The 20,588-nt window shown below is 37.7% G+C and overlaps 4 protein-coding genes and 1 non-coding gene across 5 annotated transcripts; 2 read left to right on the top strand and 3 right to left on the bottom strand.

The window, feature by feature from the left end:
- The first annotated feature begins 42 nt into the window (after positions 1-42).
- LOC136342166 (uncharacterized) lies at positions 43-10,070 on the top strand. Its single transcript, XM_066287713.1, has 18 exons — positions 43-359; positions 454-629; positions 685-891; positions 969-1,109; positions 1,657-2,040; positions 2,320-2,432; positions 2,487-2,838; positions 2,929-3,145; positions 3,328-4,058; positions 4,187-4,286; positions 4,353-4,441; positions 4,497-4,741; positions 4,793-4,951; positions 5,329-5,565; positions 5,626-6,051; positions 6,103-6,322; positions 6,377-6,545; positions 7,142-10,070. The coding sequence occupies exons 2-18, from the start codon at positions 486-488 to the stop codon at positions 7,513-7,515; spliced, it is 4,308 nt and encodes a 1,435-aa protein (XP_066143810.1). The 5' UTR covers positions 43-359; positions 454-485; the 3' UTR covers positions 7,516-10,070.
- A 1,286-nt stretch (positions 10,071-11,356) lies between these two features.
- Positions 11,357-12,579, bottom strand: LOC136342171 (uncharacterized). Its single transcript, XM_066287720.1, has 5 exons — positions 12,339-12,579; positions 12,164-12,284; positions 11,963-12,112; positions 11,759-11,907; positions 11,357-11,696 (listed from the first exon to the last, which is right to left on the bottom strand). The coding sequence occupies exons 1-5, from the start codon at positions 12,494-12,496 to the stop codon at positions 11,510-11,512; spliced, it is 765 nt and encodes a 254-aa protein (XP_066143817.1). The 5' UTR covers positions 12,497-12,579; the 3' UTR covers positions 11,357-11,509.
- Positions 12,580-12,732: 153 nt separating this feature from the next.
- Positions 12,733-14,557, bottom strand: LOC136342170 (guanine nucleotide-exchange factor SEC12). The gene is made up of 6 exons (XM_066287719.1): positions 14,276-14,557; positions 14,034-14,214; positions 13,751-13,957; positions 13,218-13,693; positions 13,005-13,170; positions 12,733-12,950 (listed from the first exon to the last, which is right to left on the bottom strand). The coding sequence occupies exons 1-6, from the start codon at positions 14,414-14,416 to the stop codon at positions 12,865-12,867; spliced, it is 1,257 nt and encodes a 418-aa protein (XP_066143816.1). The 5' UTR covers positions 14,417-14,557; the 3' UTR covers positions 12,733-12,864.
- Positions 14,558-15,261: 704 nt separating this feature from the next.
- Positions 15,262-15,333, bottom strand: TRNAQ-UUG (transfer RNA glutamine (anticodon UUG)). Its single transcript has one exon. It is a non-coding gene; the product is annotated as a tRNA-Gln (tRNA).
- Positions 15,334-15,729: 396 nt separating this feature from the next.
- Positions 15,730-18,958, top strand: LOC136342168 (juvenile hormone esterase-like). Its single transcript, XM_066287717.1, has 10 exons — positions 15,730-15,833; positions 15,889-16,053; positions 16,103-16,234; positions 16,286-16,616; positions 16,666-16,862; positions 17,881-18,061; positions 18,118-18,281; positions 18,336-18,465; positions 18,522-18,639; positions 18,693-18,958. The coding sequence occupies exons 1-10, from the start codon at positions 15,777-15,779 to the stop codon at positions 18,880-18,882; spliced, it is 1,665 nt and encodes a 554-aa protein (XP_066143814.1). The 5' UTR covers positions 15,730-15,776; the 3' UTR covers positions 18,883-18,958.
- The last annotated feature ends 1,630 nt before the right edge of the window (positions 18,959-20,588 follow it).

Here is a 20,588-nt window from a genome sequence, read left to right as displayed (position 1 = left end):
ACGAGTTGGCAACTGCGCGTGATTAATCAATCGGTGGCTGGACATTTAACGTGTTTCAGTTTTATGCCGAAATATCGTGGAAAGAGGCTGAATTCGTAGTGGAAAAGCGGTGAATTTGGAAATCTTATGTTCCCTGTTCGCTGAAGATACATTATTTTATTGAATTATTGTGGGAAACGTGAGATTTTGCTTGCAAAATTGCGGGATATTCGTCGGTTGGCAAGCTGGTTCTCGGCCTCGAGTACGCCATTTTTCATTCCCTTGCATGAATTCTTTACGTGTCGTGCTATTGAAACTGTAGAAGATGTTGAGTTAATATTCGTCTCAGTTGAAATAGAGTTTTGTGTTATTTGTCCATGGTAAGAGTTCAATTTATTTGTTGAATTTTTATCAGGTTTTTAGGCGGAAAGGCCCTTCATACAGTCAAGCAAAAATTTCTTCTTTCCTGTATAGGTATGCTACATTTGACACCCTTCTGCTGAAGTATGGCTCAGTACTTTGAAGTGGTGAGCCAAGGAGAAGGCAATGCCGACCAAACTCATCAATTTTTCAATGGCAGTCCTGAGACTGAGGGCCCACAAGTTAGGTACATTCTAGCTGAAGATGTATCCCAGTTCCAGTCCCAACAGGTTCAACATTTTCAACTCAATTCCTACACAAAGAATAAACTATCTTGAAATTTAGTTGGTCTTATCGACTGACCAGGTGATGGTCTTGGATGGTTCCCAGCAAGTTGTAATTGATCAAGGCCGAAATTATTCTCCAGCACAGCCCCAGCAATTTGGAGCTGTAGTACAGAATCTTAATGTGAACCAGTCCACACAGCAGATATTTTTTATGGAAACAAACAGTGGACAAGTTGGTGAAAATGTACAGGCTGTAATTGAACAGGTTGGTGTATCTCTATCACTTCTGTTTTGGTATTTTACAAAATGAGTTTTACGAATATTGTTGTCTCTGTTTTATAGGCTGCTCAGCCCCAACAAGTAGTATTGAATCACCAAATAGGCCCCGATCAGGCAGGAGCAAGCAGAGCAGTTTTCCAAGGAAGTAGGGGTCGTCAAATGGTAGCACATGTTAGGACTCCTATTAGATCCACTCAAGTTCAGGTTAGTTGTGGTTTTCATATTGGGAACCATAATAGAGGGTTCTAATTATAACAGATCAATTAAAGACAGCATTACTGTCATTTTAACTGAGAGTATGCCATTCCATGGTCATAAATAGGTATTTTTGTCCTTCATAGTTTTTCCTCACTCTCAAGTCAAGTTGTGTATTTTAATATTCACATAGGGCATGTTGGGCATTTTTGGGTGTCTGGCATTTGAGTTTTTGTCAGGATAAATCATAGAGTGATGAACTACTGGAAAGTTTGACAATTCACGAATATTCCACTTTTTCAAATGGTGTAATCACACATCTCGAGAATTTTCTTTTTACATGTGTTTTGAGTTATAATTGCTAAATAGCAACTTTGAGCACTATATCTAATGAAATTGATATTTGTCAATTGTAAGCAGATCCATGTGTAGAAAACTGAAAGTTGAATAACACTAACACCTGAGGATATGAATCATATTGCCAATTAATTATAGGATATGATGCTGTTTGTAGTAATTCGCGATTGTTTTACGTTTCCTAATTAAAAATAATCAGGTAAATCAACAACCGCCTCGCCCAATGCTGCTGCGTCAGAACTCTCCCCAGCAAGTGAGAGCTCCTCAATCATTGCCAATGAGACCAATGATGCCTCAGCAACTCCAAATGAGATTTCGAAGCACTGCCGCATCTCCTCAAAGACCACGACAGTCCATAGCTCCCCCGAGGTCTAACGTACCGCCTCCTCTAACGCAGCAACCAAAAAATCAACAGGGAGTTGTTAATAGACCTATGTTACAAAAACCGCAAATGACCCAAGGCCAGCACCAGATTCAACAGCAGTCCCAGCAGCAGGCAATTGGTCATGTGATGAATACACCTCAGAAATTCGTGGCTAGTTTTCAGCAGCCTCAAAGAATGCCTCAGCAACTGAAACAGGAGGTTGGTTTGGATTTTTTCATGATAAATTTATATTTAATTTCATTGCACTTGAGCTACGATTAAATTTTTGTGAAAATTCATAGCAACAAGAGTTAAATAGTGAACAAGTGGTAGTGATTGGCAAGCAAATAGTGCAGCCGCTTTCCGTTTTTTGGTCTGTTTTTTCAAAAGACAAAGGTGTTGTAAGTGGACATCAATTTTTGCTTTAATCTCTTTTTCTGCCTTTACTGTTGCTTTTAATTTTCTTTATGCCCAAAAGAGAGTATGGAATTTTTTCAGGAGGAATTAGACGATCATGACCCTACAATGAACAGTTCACCGGGGCAAATGACTGACTACAAAAAACTTCTTGAACAAAGACAACAAAGCAATAAACTCTCCATTCTAGCCAGGTCAGTTCTTACTTTAGTTTTTAATTAGTCCTTTAACTACCGATTTTACCACAGACTCCCCAGCAATATCATGGTTACCAACACTGTTAAACAGGCTCAACTTGAGCAACAGCAGCAACAACATTCATTAAATCAGGCAACCGCAATTCAGCAAGAACTTCCAAGACCTCCTCTTAATCAGTCGTCTCAGATAGACGCTCAAGTATCTCAAAGAAAACCCAGAGCTCCAATAAAGCCAAGAAATAATACAGGAGGAGTAAGGGCTCCAGGAATGAACAATATCCGTCAACAGCGGCCGCAGAAGCCTTTTAACACAGGAATGGGGCCTGGGAATATCGGAAATGCTATTCGCAATTCTTCACCTCCAAGGTTTGGTGTTCACCAGTCACCAAGATTTCCTAATCAGGTGAGTTGAAATCTCATTACAGTGCTATATATTGGATATTTTAAAAGAATAAGTTGATATTAAACATGACTTGTTTGCCTGGGTTTTCAGCATGAAATGCTTGTCCAGCAGCAGCAACAACTCCAACAGCAACAGCTTCATCATCAACGTCAGATACAGCAAAATAGCAATATTGCGCCGAATGGAGGTGTCGCAGCTCCCGCCAGTCAAATGAATTATCTGATAACATCTCCTACTGTCAGTAGACCGCAACAGCAATGTCCGTTGCCATCGTATGTACCTTCAAGTCAAATTCAGCAAATTATAGGTGAGTTCAATTAGAAACATTCGAATTATTTTCGAGTTTGGGTCCATAATGTTGAAAACAACTATGAGCAGTATTTAGGTGAAAAAACCTTGGCATACTATCTTGGTTGAACTGAGATTTACGCACTCCTTCGTTCTTTTTCCAAAAAAGCAAAGTTCTTATCACACGTTTATCTGTTACAGAAAATACCCCAGTGGCAGAGGAATACAGCGACTCCATACGAATGCTAGTGTTGTTAGAGAGTGGTGAACAACGCCTCATTACCTTCACCCTCCCTACTGAGGCCTGCACGATCCAAGAAATCCTCAGACAAGTTAAAGTTCCTTTCACTCCAGAGACAAATATCCACGTAACCGAAGCCAACTCAAACGGAATCAACTACATCGTAACTGTAGGAAATGTGGCCGATTTGGAGTGCACAACTGAGGAGGAAAGGCAGCCCGAGCCTGAATTACAACCACCATCTCAACCTCAGCCGCAAATTACTTCTAACCCACTCGCTATGCATTCTCAACCTATACAAGAACCACCTAAACCTTCAACTCCGGAATTGCCCAAGTTGATTCCTGGAAAGTTAGCCGTGTGTTCTGCTTGTGGGTATACAGGGGAAGATTTTAATAAGTGCACTCGATGCTCGAGAAAATTGCCAGAAAATGTGAAGTCTATTGAGTCATCCGTTAAACCTGAGGTCCCAAAGAGAGGGAATAGTCCGGTTTTGACGAAAAAAGAGGTCGTAGGGCCAGTGTTGAATAATAGGTCTGTTTGCGCAAATAATCAACAGGAAAAAACACCGCAGAAGGGGCCCACTACAACGGCAGTCAAGAAAAGAGTGTCCAAACCAAAGCTTGTGGAAGAATCCGCGGTTGTTATCAGTTCGGATGAGGAAGATGACGAAAAGAAAAGTCCAAAGACGGTAAGTTCGGATGATAATAAGTACATCAAGTGGCGCTATTAATAAATTACTGTGCGTGACACTCTATCACAAACTTCTTGCCTAACACATTAGTGGCTTTTTGTACTGTAAAGCAACATTTCCTTTAGGTCAACGAACAATTACTCAATAAATTGGGTGCCTCAATTTCAATCAGTCCCATTACAAAAGAGCCGTCTCTGACTGAAATAAAGAAACACGTTAGGCGCTGTAAGTATTCTTGCTAATCGCAACAATAACTCCGTTATGATCGTTATGTCCTTTCTTTGATGATAGTGACGCCAGATACAGCAAACTGCATCACCATCTCCCTCAAGTGCCGCACTCTTCGCATCGGATCTTACCGTTTCATCCCAGCCGATGAAGTAATGAACTATTGTTTCGCTTGAATTGTAAGGACTTTATTTAATTTTGTTGCAGGTAACACTAGATTCGAAATGTATTGTGATTAAAGCTCCCGCCGTCGACTCGAAAGCCGACATTAAGACCGTCAGGATCGACAGGGGTGATATTATCAAGGTGTTGGTGTGCTATAACAAAGCGCTGCCAGTAATTTTCTGCTATTTAAATTTGGGTGGGGCGCCAGTGATTTGCGACATGTTAAATCTAACTCGGGAAAGTGGGTTGTATTTCGATCCTGTGGACGAGAAAGAAGCCTCCTATAGGTATATAAAACTAAGTGATTAAATAATCCATTTTTATATTTATTTTTTTAGGAAAATAACTTTGTTGCCTGATGATAATATTGAAGACCTTAAGTCCATGTTCGTGGATTTATATGGTGGGCCCCCTGCAATTGATGAGCTCACAGTTAAAGAAGCGAATGACATCTTAATTAAAGCTTGCCCGAAAACTGGCCCTACCGCACGTCTTGGGTAAGTATTAACAGCAAAATCACCAATTTTATAATTAGGACGAAATTAAATGCACAGTAATGGATTTAAAATAAAAATTAAAATGAACACGAAGTATCTGCACTAATTACACTTTAGAGAGCTGCAGAGTGAATTTCCGAACGTGCTTACGCTTCTTCTGTTGGCAACATTGTTTGTCATTTGTCCAACGTGGAAAATTTAGGGTTATGTACGCAAAGTCAAAATGGCGGCATTCAGTCGTCGTCAATAATAACTTCTAGGTGCTAATATCCGTAATTAAAATGACTGTAGTTTTTGATGGTAAAAATGGCAAAGAGTAATAAAATTTAACCTCTGGGAATTTCTAGGTTTAACACTACTGTTTCCCTCTGTTTCAGGTCATTTAGTGAGATCAAGGAAATCCTCATGTACCCCAAAGAAGGCCAGGGCAGGTTAAGCATCAACACCGAAGACTACGTTTGTCTTGCCGTGGACCAGTTTCTTAACGATAAAATCATTGACTTTTATTTAAAGTATTTGTGGGAAAATTTAGCTCCAGAATTACAGGAAAAGGTTCACATTTTCTCCACATTTTTTTACAAAAGACTGACCACAAAGGCCACCAAAGCTGCCAGGTAATCCTCATTGTTATTGTTTGCAAATTTATCTTTAACAATACATATTTAAATTAAAAGGAAATCTCACCCATATGAATCAGATTCAAACTTAACTGCTGCAGAAAAAAGACACTGTCGCGTAAGGAATTGGACAAAAAGGATTAAATTGTTTGACAAAGACTTTATAGTTGTGCCGATAAATGAGAATGCCCACTGGTTTTTGGCAATTATCTGTTTCCCTGGGTTATTAGCCCCGCAAACCTTTGATGGGAAATCTTATAATCCAGAACCAAAACCTAAGAAAACAAAGGCAAATGATAATACTGTTAAGCAAGCGGAAGTGAAGAAAGAGGCTCCAATTCAATGTGAGGAATTGGTGCTAAGTGACAAGGATGAGGCTGATAGTGATTCGGATATGTGCTCAGATTGTTCCGATGAGACTGTGCCTGCTGGCCTGGCACCACCCATTAAGACTAAACAAATGTCTAGACCTCCCATTAAGCAGTAAGTCATTGTATATTTTCTTTTTAGCATTGTTCAAGTGAATGATTTTAGGCCTTGTATTTTAATATTTGACTCTCTGGCTGGCCCAAGTAGGTCTCGGGTGGTGGCTACCCTCAGAGACTACTTAACTGTGGAACATAAGGTTAAAATGGATTCTGAAAGAGTGTTCGATAAGGACACGATTAAGGGGGCTTGTTGTAAGGTGCCTCAGCAAAATAATTTTACTGATTGTGGATTATATGTTTTACAATATGTTGAGCAGTTTTTTAAGGTTAGTTTTGCATCCCTTTCTTTGATTTTTTGGTGGAATGTTCAATTTTTCAAGGATCCTATCACAGATTATAACATACCTATCAAGGGAATTGTTGATTGGTTTGAGGAGATCACAGTGACCAAGAAACGTGAGGATATTTGTAATCTGCTTAAAAGACTAATGACAGAAGCTGGCACAGATATAAAGTGTTTGCCAGACATTGCCTTGCCTACTTTGGATGGTAAGTAGAGTAGAATAACACATTTGTTTGGGGGGTTTACCCTTTAAATGCTTGACGAAGATTGAAAAGTCTTTGAATTTGTATTGATGTTTTTCTGTGAATTTCAATAATGACAGGTTGAGTGGCATATGTGATGTTGATAGTACCCATAGTCAACACTTAATATGTTAAAAATAATATAAAATAAATGTGTAAAATAATTTTGTTAATCTAATTAGGTAAATTACTCATCGGTTGATTAAAATTACCTGAGAGTACTAAATTGAAAATGTAGTTTGTTTCACATACGTTGTATGACCTTGAAATTCAATGTGGCCAACATTGGGAGATGATTAAAACTTAGACCTTGAAAGTCAATATTGCCAATTGCATGAAGCTAATAGACAATGTATTTTTTTGTGTATATTGGAGTAACTTTGTGCCGCAGTGTTGCCACTACAACACAGCTGATTGTTGTATTTAAATTCCCCTCGTATAATTGTTGGCGAATTATTTTAATTCTCCCTCGTAAGATCCGAACTACAAAATTTGATTTCTTAATTAAGTATGCATTGTTTTTATATCCAACATGTCCTTATGTTTCACATCTCTTCCAGGGAAATTAATTGAACGACAAGAACCAGAACGCGAGGAGCAAGAAAACTGCGAGGATGACATGTTTACCGATATTGAAGACTCAGAAATGGCAGATGTAACAGGCGCCACCATAAACACGTCGCGCAGTGACGACGATGATTTATCTACGCCAGAAACTGAAGAAAGTACTCAACACTTTTCCATAAAACTTTCTAACAATGGATTGAGCGACGCATCAAACGAATCCACATCCCAACCAATAAAGCCGTCTTTGAGCGAGGTTCCTAGACAAACGTCCAACAAGGACACCCTGAGTTACTTGAAAGCCAAACGGATAGTGAGACATAAACCGACAGAAGAACCAGGCCCCAAGAAATCTAAAGTAGAAGATTAAGATTTAAATTTACTTTATTTTTTACGTTTAATTGGACCAGAGACTGTGGTAAATAATTTTGGGTATATAATTGTTAAAGGAAATACCTCCTATGTTGGGTGGTTACTGGTGACTGTTTTATTAAATCAACCGCGTCTCGATGAAAGCAAACATTGAGTTTGATCTAGTATTACATAATAAATAAACATCCAGCATAGTAATAAAATGAAAATGTTATCAAAGAACTATTCAATTTACCCGCGTAATTAAAAACAGTGTTGCCATCCGAAGAAAATGGTCGGCAGGGTCGCCAACATGATGACACAAATAATCGTATCATGTGTATTTGAGGCTGCCTACATCGGCGTCTTGCGCCGCCACCGTTTCGTCACAACTATTGACTATGAATCTAATAGCCCCTTAACTAATATCAAGACAATAAATAAGGTGCAGTAGGGTAAGTGAAGGCCGGTTTTTACTAACTTGATTTACACTAATTTGTATACAATGGTACACACATACATACTTTCGCTGCTATGCGTATGGAGTTTTAATGAATGCAAGTAGAAGGCAATTAGGCGATTGATACGTGGGAAAGAAACGGGGTACAATCGTCGATTCGCAAGCAGTACGCCTTAATCCGAGGATGGAGGTGGTTCTGCTTGATTTTGTACGACGCAAATTACGATCACATATTTCGTTTTGTAATAAATTTTAATTTTTGAGATTGAAAACCACAGCTACAAGGAAGTGTGAATTTTCTAAAAAATAAGTTTTGTAGATATCGAAAATTTAAAGAAATAAAGAAAGAATCAAAGTGTGAAATTAGAAGTCAGTGAGATAGCCAGGAAAACATAAAACCCTGTATATGGAGCTCAACGGTTTTCTTGTAGAGGTTCTTAAAAACCATAGAAATATCAAATTTCATTAGGTTGTCTTTAGGCATATCAAAAAAAAAAATCAAAATTTGTCCCCTTATACGTAAAAAATGGTGCGTTTTTGACCGTGGGTCTATTGAAAGTTTTTTATTATTCTGCAAAGCAGTGTCGCCCGTCGAAATATCTGCACGGTGACCTGCTACACTCTCTATATAGAGTAAGGAATAGGTTCAGTCTTGGGTTGCGGTCCAAAAAACTAAATGCGAAAAAAATCAAAAGACGAAAAAGTTGTATTTTTAGTTGCTTAATGTGGAGAAAATATAAAAGCTTTAAAAAAGTCAGTGGCGCATAATTGATGTTAATAACCATAAACACTGCCAAGTTTGACACTCTGTATTTGGAAAAGGGAGCATTACCGGACCTAGGGTTATATGAACTCCTTGTCTTAGAAACACTCAAAGAGTCATCTCTCGAAGTTTGGTCACGTACTTAAATAACACCCTGTATAGTACAGATTGCGTAACCGATGCCTCATCTTTTCAAAATTAATCTGTCACAGGAGTTTGTCAGGTATTAGTATAACACTATTAGTATTTAATAGCGTTTAACAGTATTATTAGATTCAAAGCAAATGATCATAAAAAATCTCTGATTTCAATGATAATACCCGTTCATTATTTTCCAATTATCTTCTAAAATAGTCGACAAGGGATGCTACAAGTTTCTTACACTGATTGTTTAACAGTTTATGCGTTATACCGACAATAAATAACCAGAAGCATTATTTTAGTTCTTAAAAAAACAGATTTTTAGCGCAAAAGTTGATGAACAGAGAAAACGAGGGTCACAACAAAAGTTGTCAGGTCAACCGGGAAACGTTAACGTAATTAAGAATTATGTATATTAAGTATGTGAGGGAGGATAGATGGATGGATACAAGATTTAAAAAAAAAACAAACTTCTGTGCCCCTAATAAATGATCCCCAATGCCCTTTCCACTTTCGGACGCAGTAAAAAGTTCATTAAGGCTTGCAAGTTTTTTTTAGATATAATCGGGGCTATTCTTTAGGAAAGTAGGCCTATTTTAAGGCAATTTCGTAGATTTACCCTTAGTGAAAAGGGTTTTGACTCAGAAGGGGACCATCAGACTTGTGACTAAGGGATTTTTGTGTGATTAATATATATGATACAGTTAATTTCCTCCTATTAAGAGGTTGAAAGGTTTTACCAGATGACTTTTAGATAGCGAGAAAAACAGTGTAAAGTTTTTTAGGCCTCTTACATATCCGACACGTTTATGAGTTTCACAGAACTAAAGATGCTATGTGTCAATAAATAAGTGCTTGAAAAAGATAAATTTTTGAAAAAAGTCTCAATATATCCTAAATCATAAAAGATAGAAATATTCAAGTATATATATATACATATATTATATATAAAGTATATAATTGTGATTAGAATACAATAGGCTACTCAAATACAGGGTGTCCATTTGAAAAAATGTAACTTTTGAAAGCCACAGTTTTTGAGTGAATCTGTAGGTCTAAAATATTTTTAAAATATGCCAATTTCAGATTCAGTTTAAGAGAAAATATTAAATGGAATGCATTAAATTGTTTTGTAATTTCGTTGACTCACCCTGTACAATAAGTACAAAGTTAAATTAATTTAGAAAATAAACAAACCAATTAAGGCTGTTTTTATTGTTTTTACTGTTTATTGTTATAACTGACAGGAAAAACGTAAGAGACTTTTTTCGTGTAAAATTGACCAACCTAATCGGAAAAAATATCACCACGAAAAGATGTCAGCGGCGTACAATTTTGTCCGCAAAGATCTAAAGATTTGTGGACAGAGACGCCACTGGTTGAGTAACAGAATTACTTTTCTCATTAAAATATGGAGCTTCATGTGTTATTGAGGAATCAAAATCGAAATTAACATCTAACATACTTTCTGTGAAATTAAAAAATAACAATTTGGAAAAAAAAATCGATTCTGGAAGATTCTTAAGCTAAAATGCAGTTAGGAAATGTTTCGTAATTTCCTGTTGGGACGTGTCTTTATAAGAGGGTTGGAAAATGTTTTTCAGAAGTAATTAAAAAAATATATTTAGCTCCTGATAGTTCTTGGATCAATCAATTTGCTACATTCGCATACGAAATTTAACATTTCGTATCAGGAACACAGAAGGGCTAGGAGGTGTATTTAGATCCTGATGGTTCTTGGACAAACCAACCTGAATATCCATCATAGTAATAAAATGTAACCGTTATCAAAGAACTAATCAATTCACTCACGTAATTAAAAACAGTGTTGCCATCTGAAGGAAATTTTTTGGCAGGGTCGCCAACATGACAAAGTCGTCATTTATACCACATGTATTTGAGGTTGCCTACTTCGACTTCTTGCGCCACCACCATTTCGTTAGAACTATTGATTTATAAACCTGATAATCTCATAATTAATATGATGGCGTTATATAAGGTGCAGTAGGGTAAGTGAGGGTCGGTTTTTGTTAAAATTCAATTTACATTGATTTTTATACATTTGTAAACACATGTATATTGTTCATGGATATATTCACATGAAGTTTTACTAGATGTAAGTAAAAGGCAATTAAGCAATTGATATGTGCAAGGAAGACAGACTGCCGTCGTTGACTCACCAGCAGTACGCCTTTATCCATTGATAGATGTAAGGATAAAATGAAAATTTTATCAAAGAATTATTTGATTCCGCGTGTAATTGATAACAGTGTTGCCACCTGGAGAAAATAGTGAGCAAGGTCGCCAACGTGACGACGCAATTAGTTGAATCATATGTATTTGAGGTTGTCAACATCCATGTATTGTACCTCCACCGCTTTGTCACTGTTATTGACTTAGTTTACGCCGCGACATTGAGAGATATCAAATTCCGTTGCTAATGGGCGCATTTGTATGTAAATTCCGAATAAGAGAAAGGAGATAAAGAAAAGGTGCTCAATATAGACCGATTTTAAGGATAAATATCAGTTATGTTTCAACAAAGAAATATGGTTGTAAGGTTAACAAGTTTTAAATAAATTTCAGTTATAAAATATGAGTTTTTTTAGTTTAAAATGGGGTATATTAAAATAGAATTAAAGCATCGGTTTACAAAGTGATTCCGTAATTTTTTATATAGTCATTAATTGCCACAACAACTTCCTTACCAATGGACTCAACGTTACTTTGCAGAATTTTCACAATTAGCGGGTGTAGTACTGTCGTTATGCAGGCAGTCATTGCATTGGTTAACCAGTCGACTAAGTGGTTTCCAGTAAATTCAATAGTTACTTTCCTAAAAATTGCACGAAATAGCGGTGAAACCCATTATAATGATGAAAATTAAGGTACACCTACCCTGAATCTTTCATATTTATATTGTCCAGTATAAATCCATTAACAGCGTCATACGTAAGTGTTAGGTCCATATGAACGTCTACGATTTTCCCATGAACATCTCCACTAACGGAGAACAACAACACCCTTGTAACATAATCATATGTAAACTAAAATTATTCTGTTAAAGCAATTTATCTAAAAAGAATCATTGGCAATACTTGCCAGTAAGTCCCTAAAGCTCAGCGGCATTAAAAATGTTATTGTTTTATTGGCTGAATTATAGCTCACTATAATATCTTCATAACGCAGTATGGTGGACAAATCTTGCAGCCATCCATTTGTTAATTTCATGCTGCCCACTATTCCTAGCAACTGAAACAATTCTTAATTACATAGAAAGTGGTTTGAAATGGCATTACACACCTGTAAAGTTTCATCTTCCAAGTTCATAGGATCCAAGCCCTGTCGAATTATAATGTTGCGTAGGTCGTTCAAAAGTTCGTCTATCATCGAGTTCATTTCCAAATTAAAGATCCCGCTGGTGCTATAATTTGAATCATATTACTGGCGAATTTTTCTCAATCCAGAGGAAACTTACTCGCCATCCTGAGAAAACTTTTTTAGGGCTTCCACGAGTTTCGCTAAAGTCTCTTCAGAAGCAATGTCAGTCGCCTTGAGGCCCAGATGCTTGGGTTCCGGTATTTCAGACCCATAAGCAAGGACTAATGTGGCGAGTAATGCCAAAAATAACTTCATTTTTATGATTGCGTTTTAAGTATTAAACGCGCTTAATTTTGTGAAAGCTATTTATTCTTACTTTTATTCTGGTTATCTTCAAGTGTTTACGAACAAAGTTAAAGTTATTGAAATAAAGGTGTGAAATACTCTAGGACGTAATAATGTGTGGCCAATAGAAACTGTGCATAAATCAGTACTTGACACACAGATGCTTCATATATTCAGGAAAATTTGCTTAGTAATTAATCAATCACTTTCCAAGAACTATATATTTCCATTGAATCTGTACAAAATCAATCTCCCTAATATTGAGCTAAAGATCTTAATAATTAAAATTAAAAAAATAGCCTATACCACAATACTTAAAACAACCCTTACCAGGGGTTTTATAATCCTAAATATGAACAAAGCACGAAGGTCAGAAACATGGTGAAAATCAATATGACAATGGCTACCCAAAGTGGAATGGTCTCTAAAAATTTTGAGCAAAATCAACACATGAAAAACCAATATGTTACTAACTCACTTCTATAGGGCAAAGTGTGTATGCAAACTTGATTATCAACTGAAATTGACAGCACTGCAGCTTCAGCCACACTGCTCACTGTGTGATTTTGCTGCTGAGAGGCCACAGGCAAAAACTCCAAACCCGTGACAAACATGGAATGTGCCCCAGGGATATTCAAGACTTTCTAAACAACAGTGAATAAAAAAGTTGTCAAATAACTGTAAAACCCACCTGCAAACTAAAGGCCACATAAATAGACACTGAACCACTAAACATTGTCCCCACAGCCACGAATCTGCCATCATCTCTTACAGCCAACGCCGATAAACTCTCATCAAAAACTGCAGTCCGTCTTATAACACTTTGCTCAGGATACCACTGCTGTAAATAAGATCTCTGGCTTTTAGCCTGGCCTGTAGGGTTCGTTAGCATATACAATGCAGATTTGTTATTGCCTTCAATTTGGCCAAACCTGCATCTTTTGTAGAGGTACTTGGAACCAACTGGCTGGTCCCATGTAAGCCTATCAATTTCTGTGCCTTTAACTGAGTCCCATAGAATAGCCAAACCATCTTTTGCTATCGTAATTAAATAATTTCCATGGGCACTAAAGTCTATATCATCTATTTCTTTAGTGTGGGCTTTCAGTGTTGCTAAAGGCTGGAGGTTTGGGAATCTCCACATCCTAATATCCCCATCAGTGCCGCCTATTTTTTTTTTTTTACTTGTTTTTTTTTTGTAGTTTTTGTAGTAACTTCTCTTACCTGTAGCCATGAGTTTTCCAGTTGGGTGAACCCTCACTACTCGACATAAAGGCTCAGGTTCTGTAAAGTCCGTTTGGACACTGTCCAAAGGGTTAAGAATGAATTTCAAACGTTTCTGCAGATTTTTATTATTATTATCAGTTTTCTCTTTTGACTTCCTTTGTCTAACTTCCCCCTGCTCATTCCCTATTGTGTCTATAATTGCCTCTAAAAATCCAATTAGCTATTGTTCTATAAGACTTACCATATTCTGTTTCAATAAACAATACCTTCCGCTACTCACCAAATTGTGAATTAACATGATATAGTTGGCAATGACTCTCCTGACCTGCAGCTAAATAAGTATGTTTCCCATCCACAGAGTGCGAAACTGCACAATTCATAACAACATTCCATCCAGTTTCATGCCTCATCACTTCTTCGACATGGAACTTTCGGCCATCATGAGATAGCTCAAAGATTTCCTTTTGAAAGAAACCACACTTTGGACGTTAAAAACATCAGGGATATCTTGGGAACACTCACAAATCCATTAGCAACTCCAGTTCTTGAAGATCCTCCGCCACCAGCCACTAAAACGTGTCTGTTGGTGAGCATTTGAACAGAAAAAAGTGGGAAATTGATACGAGCCAATACATCATCGATGTTTCTACGATGTGGGGCCATATTGGAGGAATTTTTCAGTTTATTTCAGAGGTTTTTCATCGATTTTTGGGAAATATTTCCGAAGTTCCACGTATATAACCTCGAAAAATGCTCTACCTGAATCAGCTGTTTCTAATTTCTGACATTCACAAGTACAGTGAAATCGTTGAAAGATGACGCTTGAGTATGACAACCAAAAATGCGCAAAATGCACGATCCTTCTCTCGCCTAGATGGCGCCATAAAAAAAATTTAATCAACTAAGACTGCGTTTGATTACTTTTTTTTAATTAGGAATCATTTTTAACACGAAATCGCTCCATTCATTACATAACCGAAAGAAATGGTTGCACTGCACCTATAAATTATTGGTATCTTTCACAGCACCTTTAAAATCGCAAAATATAGGTGTTAATATGACTTAGTATCTTAAAAACCACAAGAGATCTTTTGGCGATCAGTTGGAGTTAGTTTTTAAGACGATTGCTCTACGTGTTCCAGAGATATTGGCGTTTAAAGTAAAAAGTACATAGATCCTACTTTGGACACCTTTAGAAAAATTCCGAACTTCGTTGAATCATGTAGAATGCCAATATACTGACACGATATTGGCGTAATATCTCATTGTCACTATTAATTCTGCTATGTAAAAATCATTAGCAAAAAATGCAATTCAACCCTGACGTAGTTTTCTCGCAGGCGTCCGAATGGAAAAACACATGTGCAGATTAATATTGTATCAATAAAAATTTGATCTGTCATATGATTGATTTCACTGATATTTTGACAAATCATAAATCAATTAATGTCATCAACTGCATGACAAGATGAAGAAAAGCAAATAAGCATTAATAAAAAAAAAAGTCAAGGTTCCACCGAGATTTGAACTCGGATCGCTGGATTCAAAGTCCAGAGTGCTAACCATTACACCATGGAACCCTTAAACGAAAGTTTGATGAAGACGGTGACATTATACTATGTAAAGCGCCTGTAATGTTAATAAAACTTTTACTGTACAGTCGTCACCATATTAAAAATATACTAAATATTTCTATGTATTAATTGACAGCCTGAAGCCTCACTAATTGGAGAATCCCATTTCGCTTCACTTTAAGATTTATTTTCTTCACTCTACATTTTTTTTTTCTAATGATGAAACAATTATAAAGGAACCGATAAAACAACACCAAAATCCAAAGTCAAATAAAAATGATTTAGGGGAAATTAATCTTAAGTTTTTTTATACTGTAATTTTGTTTTATTGATTTAAAAGCTCCTTAATATCACCAATAAACCTATCAACTGATGGATTAATTAAACCGGATCAATGAGCCATTTATAAAATCAGTGAGAGGGTGAGTAAACCCATTCAGTCCGAAAAGATGGCGAAACAAGTAACTGTGTTACTTACTCTGTGTGTGTTGAGTGCTCTCGGCAAGGTACACTGGTAACAACCTTCCTTGATTTCCAGTAATTTTTCAATTTCCTCCATAGATAATACCAGAAGAAGAAATAAATGGATATGACAATTCTCCTATAGTAGAAATTGCGGATGGGTTCGTTGTAGGGACATCCAATGTTACTAGCCAAGGCACCAAATACAACGCATTCCGTGGAATTCCGTACGCCCTACCGCCTATTGGGAATTTAAGATTTGCTGTAAGCCCTCGATTAAATTAATTTACAAACATATTAAAAGTTAGTTTAGTCCCCAGTACAAAACGTCCCCTGGAAGGGTTATTGGAACGCCACAAACGATGCTAACGCCTGCATTCAGGGATCTAACGAAGATATAAAGGGCGACGAAGATTGTCTTTATGTCAACGTTTACTCTCCCCAGGTAATTTGCCCAGGCTTGACCGATAAATTAACTCCCATAAGCATTATATAGAATGCTTTCAAATTGGCTGTTATGGTTTGGATTTACGGCGGGGGCTTCACTAGTGGCGACTCTTCCTACGAAAGCTTCGCCCCAGATTACTTACTAAACGACAATGTCGTTTTCGTCTCCTTCAATTACCGTCTTGGCATTTTGGGCTTCATGAGCACAGAGGATCAAACGGTGTCCGGAAATTGGGGTCTCAAAGACCAAGTCTTAGCTCTTAAATGGATAAACGACAATATCGAGTCCTTCGGAGGAGATCGCAACAGAATCACTATTTTCGGTGAAAGCGCTGGCGGAGCTTCGGTGTCGTATTTGCTGCAAATTCCTCAGGCGCAAGGTAAGGTAATGCCGATTTGACTAATTTCTTTAATCACTGATGCGAGCAGGTTTGTTCAACAACGCAATAATACAAAGCGGGTCATCGTTGAATTTGTGGGCTTTAACCACCCGGGCTAGACAGGCTGCTTTCCATGTGGGATACACTCTGGGAATTCCAAGTCTTTTGGCCAGAACTTTGCTAACCAACCTGAGGAATGTGGATGCTTATGTTTTGCAAAAAGCTGCGATGAGCGTTTACAATCAAGTAAGTGTATTACACTTGTGAGTGTAATTTGTCGACGTGAAAGTCAGGGACAGGCCTATGTATATTCGGACATCAGGTACTGAACACTTTCAACAAAAAAATTAGTACTATTTTTTCATAGTTCACTTTACTTCTATTGACTCTTTAAAATATGTGAAACCGATTAACAAGATATCAAAAGTTGAAAATAATTCTACATAATCGACAATTTCCACAACTGACGACACCCGACACTTATTGCGTGATTTGCGACGTAAAGTATGCGAAAACCCCTAATACTTACATTGGTGACGATTAACAGGAAGTAACTTCCGGAAGTCTCGAAAGTAGGTAGTCAAAAAACAACTTCCCGAATCTTTTTTATTTCGTTAATTCATGTAAAAAGGTGTAATTGAAATTGCCCTTTACTTTATTAGTTATGTAATAATAAGAAAATAGCCGTTTTCGAACATATAAAACTTTGCCTGTGGATACGGTCTCCTTGGAATAGTTAATAAGTTACCTCAAATACTGCTAGAAGTTTGCTCCAAACTCGAAATTCCATCCCGCCATCCAGTATTCTTCGCTTTTTGAATATGTTTTCGTGAAATCTGCGAAGAAAATTGAATGTTTTTAAAGTGTTCTTACGGGCACAGCACACGGCATGGCCTCACTCCAAGTTTTGAAACGCGATATTTCGTACGAACGCGTCTCAAATACACCGGGATTTAGGCACAGAACAGTCTCCATACTACGATTTCTCAGAATTTTATTGATTTGAGTATTTTTCCTGGGTTGGAACTGATTAAACTGCCGGTTTACTTTCAACGTTCTCAAAAAATTAAAATGTCAAAGAGTATAGTAGTTACGACAACCAAAACAATTGAAGTCGCAATCTGCGTGGAAGACGAGTTTGCATGCCAGGCCCACCAGACGATGCGACGATTCGTTGAGGAGAGAGTTTTCGCATTTAAAGGATCAAAACACAAATTCTTCTTCACACCGGTTCAAGCATGATATTCACTTTATGTTTATTTAGGTGTTCGCAGTGAACCCCCTGAGAGGTCTGCCCTGGGCTCCCATAATAGAAGCGGAAGGTCCCGATGCAGTCTTCACAAAAAATAGTGATGAGTTTTTGAAAAATGGAGAATTCCCCAGCAAGGTGCCTATTATGATCGGACATACGAGCAATGAGGCTGGACATGCTTTCAGATTGCCAGGTAAGACTCTTTCATTGCTATCGTCAACACGATTTCATTTTCGTTCAATTCAACAGACACCCTTCTATCATATTTGACACTCTTCGACATATCCAGTACCAATCTGGCGCCTTACAGCTTGAGTTCCAAGAGCTCCGTCAGGAGAACCGTCGCCAATGAGATCAGAAGAAAGTATTTTAATGACGAGCCGTTAAGAAATCAGCTTAGCGAGGTCGTTGACGTGAGTCCCCTCAACAAAACCTCCAGAAACATATTCAGGAGTGGTATTTTCTAGTTTATCAACGCGGACCAATTTACCAGGGGAGTGCGGAGATTGGCGGAGAACGTGGCCCCCCATTTATCTGCAGTTTACTTCTACGTTTTTGGATATAAGGGAGACATTATTGGAGACACACCTTATAAAGGTGAGGCAATTATTTTCCTTTAAGTGTATTGGTTATTAACGCAAGGATCGATTTAGGAACTGGACATGCTGAGGAGCTCTTCTACTTGTTTAAACAACCTGGAGAATACAGTTCCACCGACCTGAAAGTGAGGGATAAACTGGTCAGACTGTGGACTAACTTTGCCAAATCATCGTAAGCCCTTGATTAAATCTTTGTTGCACAATTAACTAATTCAATCGTTGTAGCAATCCAACTCCTACAGCGGAGGCGTTACTGGACCACGTTATATGGCCCCAGATTACTACGAATGGGGATCTGAAATATGTGTGGCTGAACGAGAGCATAAACTTGGATCTCAATCCTGACGAGAAAGACTATCAGTTCTACGACTCACTTTTCCAGAAATACGGCAGTGGCGGTTACACTACATATTAAATTATCTATACTTAACATGACATTGTACATGACAATGCCATTAATTACTGGCAAATATAATAAATTAACAAGTTAATCCATTTTTTTATTGTGTATATTGTTTTGGATTTAACAATTATTTTACTAGTATTATTATTTAGTTTTTTCATTTGTCATGAGGTAGGCCAAGGTGATGTATCCCTGCGTTACGCCTATGGCTAGCGTTATCGTGTAGGATGGAATCACAACGCTGCTCTGAAGATTAAGCATAAGGTGCCTCATGGGCAGGAATTGTCCTAGCGGTATTCCTTATGATTTTAAAAGGTCAGTGTTCGCGTCTAGAGTCGGAAGCTTCTATAAAGAATGAAATCCTGCACGATCAGTGCCTTTACGCTATGCTAAACAATTTTAATTTCACTCTAGTCAGGGTACGCCCATGGTCAGTGCCCAGTTTTTTTATACTTAAGGCTGGAAAGACGGTTTAATCGCTCTCCTTCTATAGTGTCGTCACAACCAAGTTGTACGTGTGCGACTCTGTTAATGAGTAAGAAAAATATGGACAAATTTTAAGAAAGAAGCACCGAGTTTATACTAAAAAAAGGGGGAATAATTTAAATTAAACTACCCCCTTTTTACATACATATATTGCTGGTATGCGTATTTTATCGCTATGTCAAACGAACCATCTTATTCCATGTGAGTGTCCATGATGTGAATTGGCCATTTCCGCACAATTTACCGGAGGTTTTAGAACTAGGGGATCTAGGGACTTCTAGGGATTCTTCAGTGCTGCAATGGAAGACATCTGAGTACTAGGCCCCACGTCCGAAAGTGTCGCCCCAAGGCGCTGTGGGCTTATGCTGCTTTAAGACACGAAAAATGCGTTTTACCGAGCTTTAATACGTTTCATTTGAATTTGTTCGGACGAAATAACACTAAAGTAATTGTTGCAACCTAAACGCCCCTATTAACTGCTTTTTGCTCAATGATTATCTCAGTCACCGGGTGATGATGAAAATTCTAGATCATCGAGTTTGAGACATCTGCTCATTAGTTTTGCAAATTTTGAACATGACGGAGTGCCTGCTCACTTTTCCGTTCAAGTCCGTCGCTATTCGGATCGTCAATTCGGACAACGATAGATCGGCAGAGGTGGTCCGGTTCCGTGGCCCTCAAAATCACCCGATTTGACCCCTTTCGGTTTCTCTCCTTAAGAACGTGTAAAGTCGCTGATTCACGAATCGTCAGTGAAATCAGAACAAGAACTGATATCACGAATTATTGCTTAAATCGTTTAAAACGATTATCAAATTTTTAGTTAAGTCCGCAGAAACCATGTGTGCGGTTTAAACAGGTGCGTTCAAGTTCAAGGACTATACTGATGATACATCAACAATTACTGCAACTTTATTTTGTGGAAATAGATTCAAATGAAATTTACTGAAACTCGATAGAACAGATTTTTGCACAGAACTCTCTTAAGTACTATAAGGTCGTAGCGCGTTAGTGAGACATTTCCCCCCATGCAGGGTTCTTGCACTCGAATGTCTACTATTGTCGTTCGGAATAATCCCTAAAACTTAGGCCTGAGACACCCTGTATGGTATTAGCACTGTACCTTGATACTGCTAAGTTTAAAGTCACACGTGAGAAATTGTTTTATATCTTAATTAATGATTAAAATCGCAGTATTGTATTGACAAAAATGGGTAATTCAGGACACCTGG

This window comes from Euwallacea fornicatus, chromosome 11 (assembly GCF_040115645.1).
Source record: "Euwallacea fornicatus isolate EFF26 chromosome 11, ASM4011564v1, whole genome shotgun sequence".
NCBI lineage: Eukaryota > Metazoa > Arthropoda > Insecta > Coleoptera > Curculionidae > Euwallacea > Euwallacea fornicatus.
Note: the sequence above shows the minus strand (reverse complement) of the source record. Positions and strands in the feature narration are given on the sequence as shown.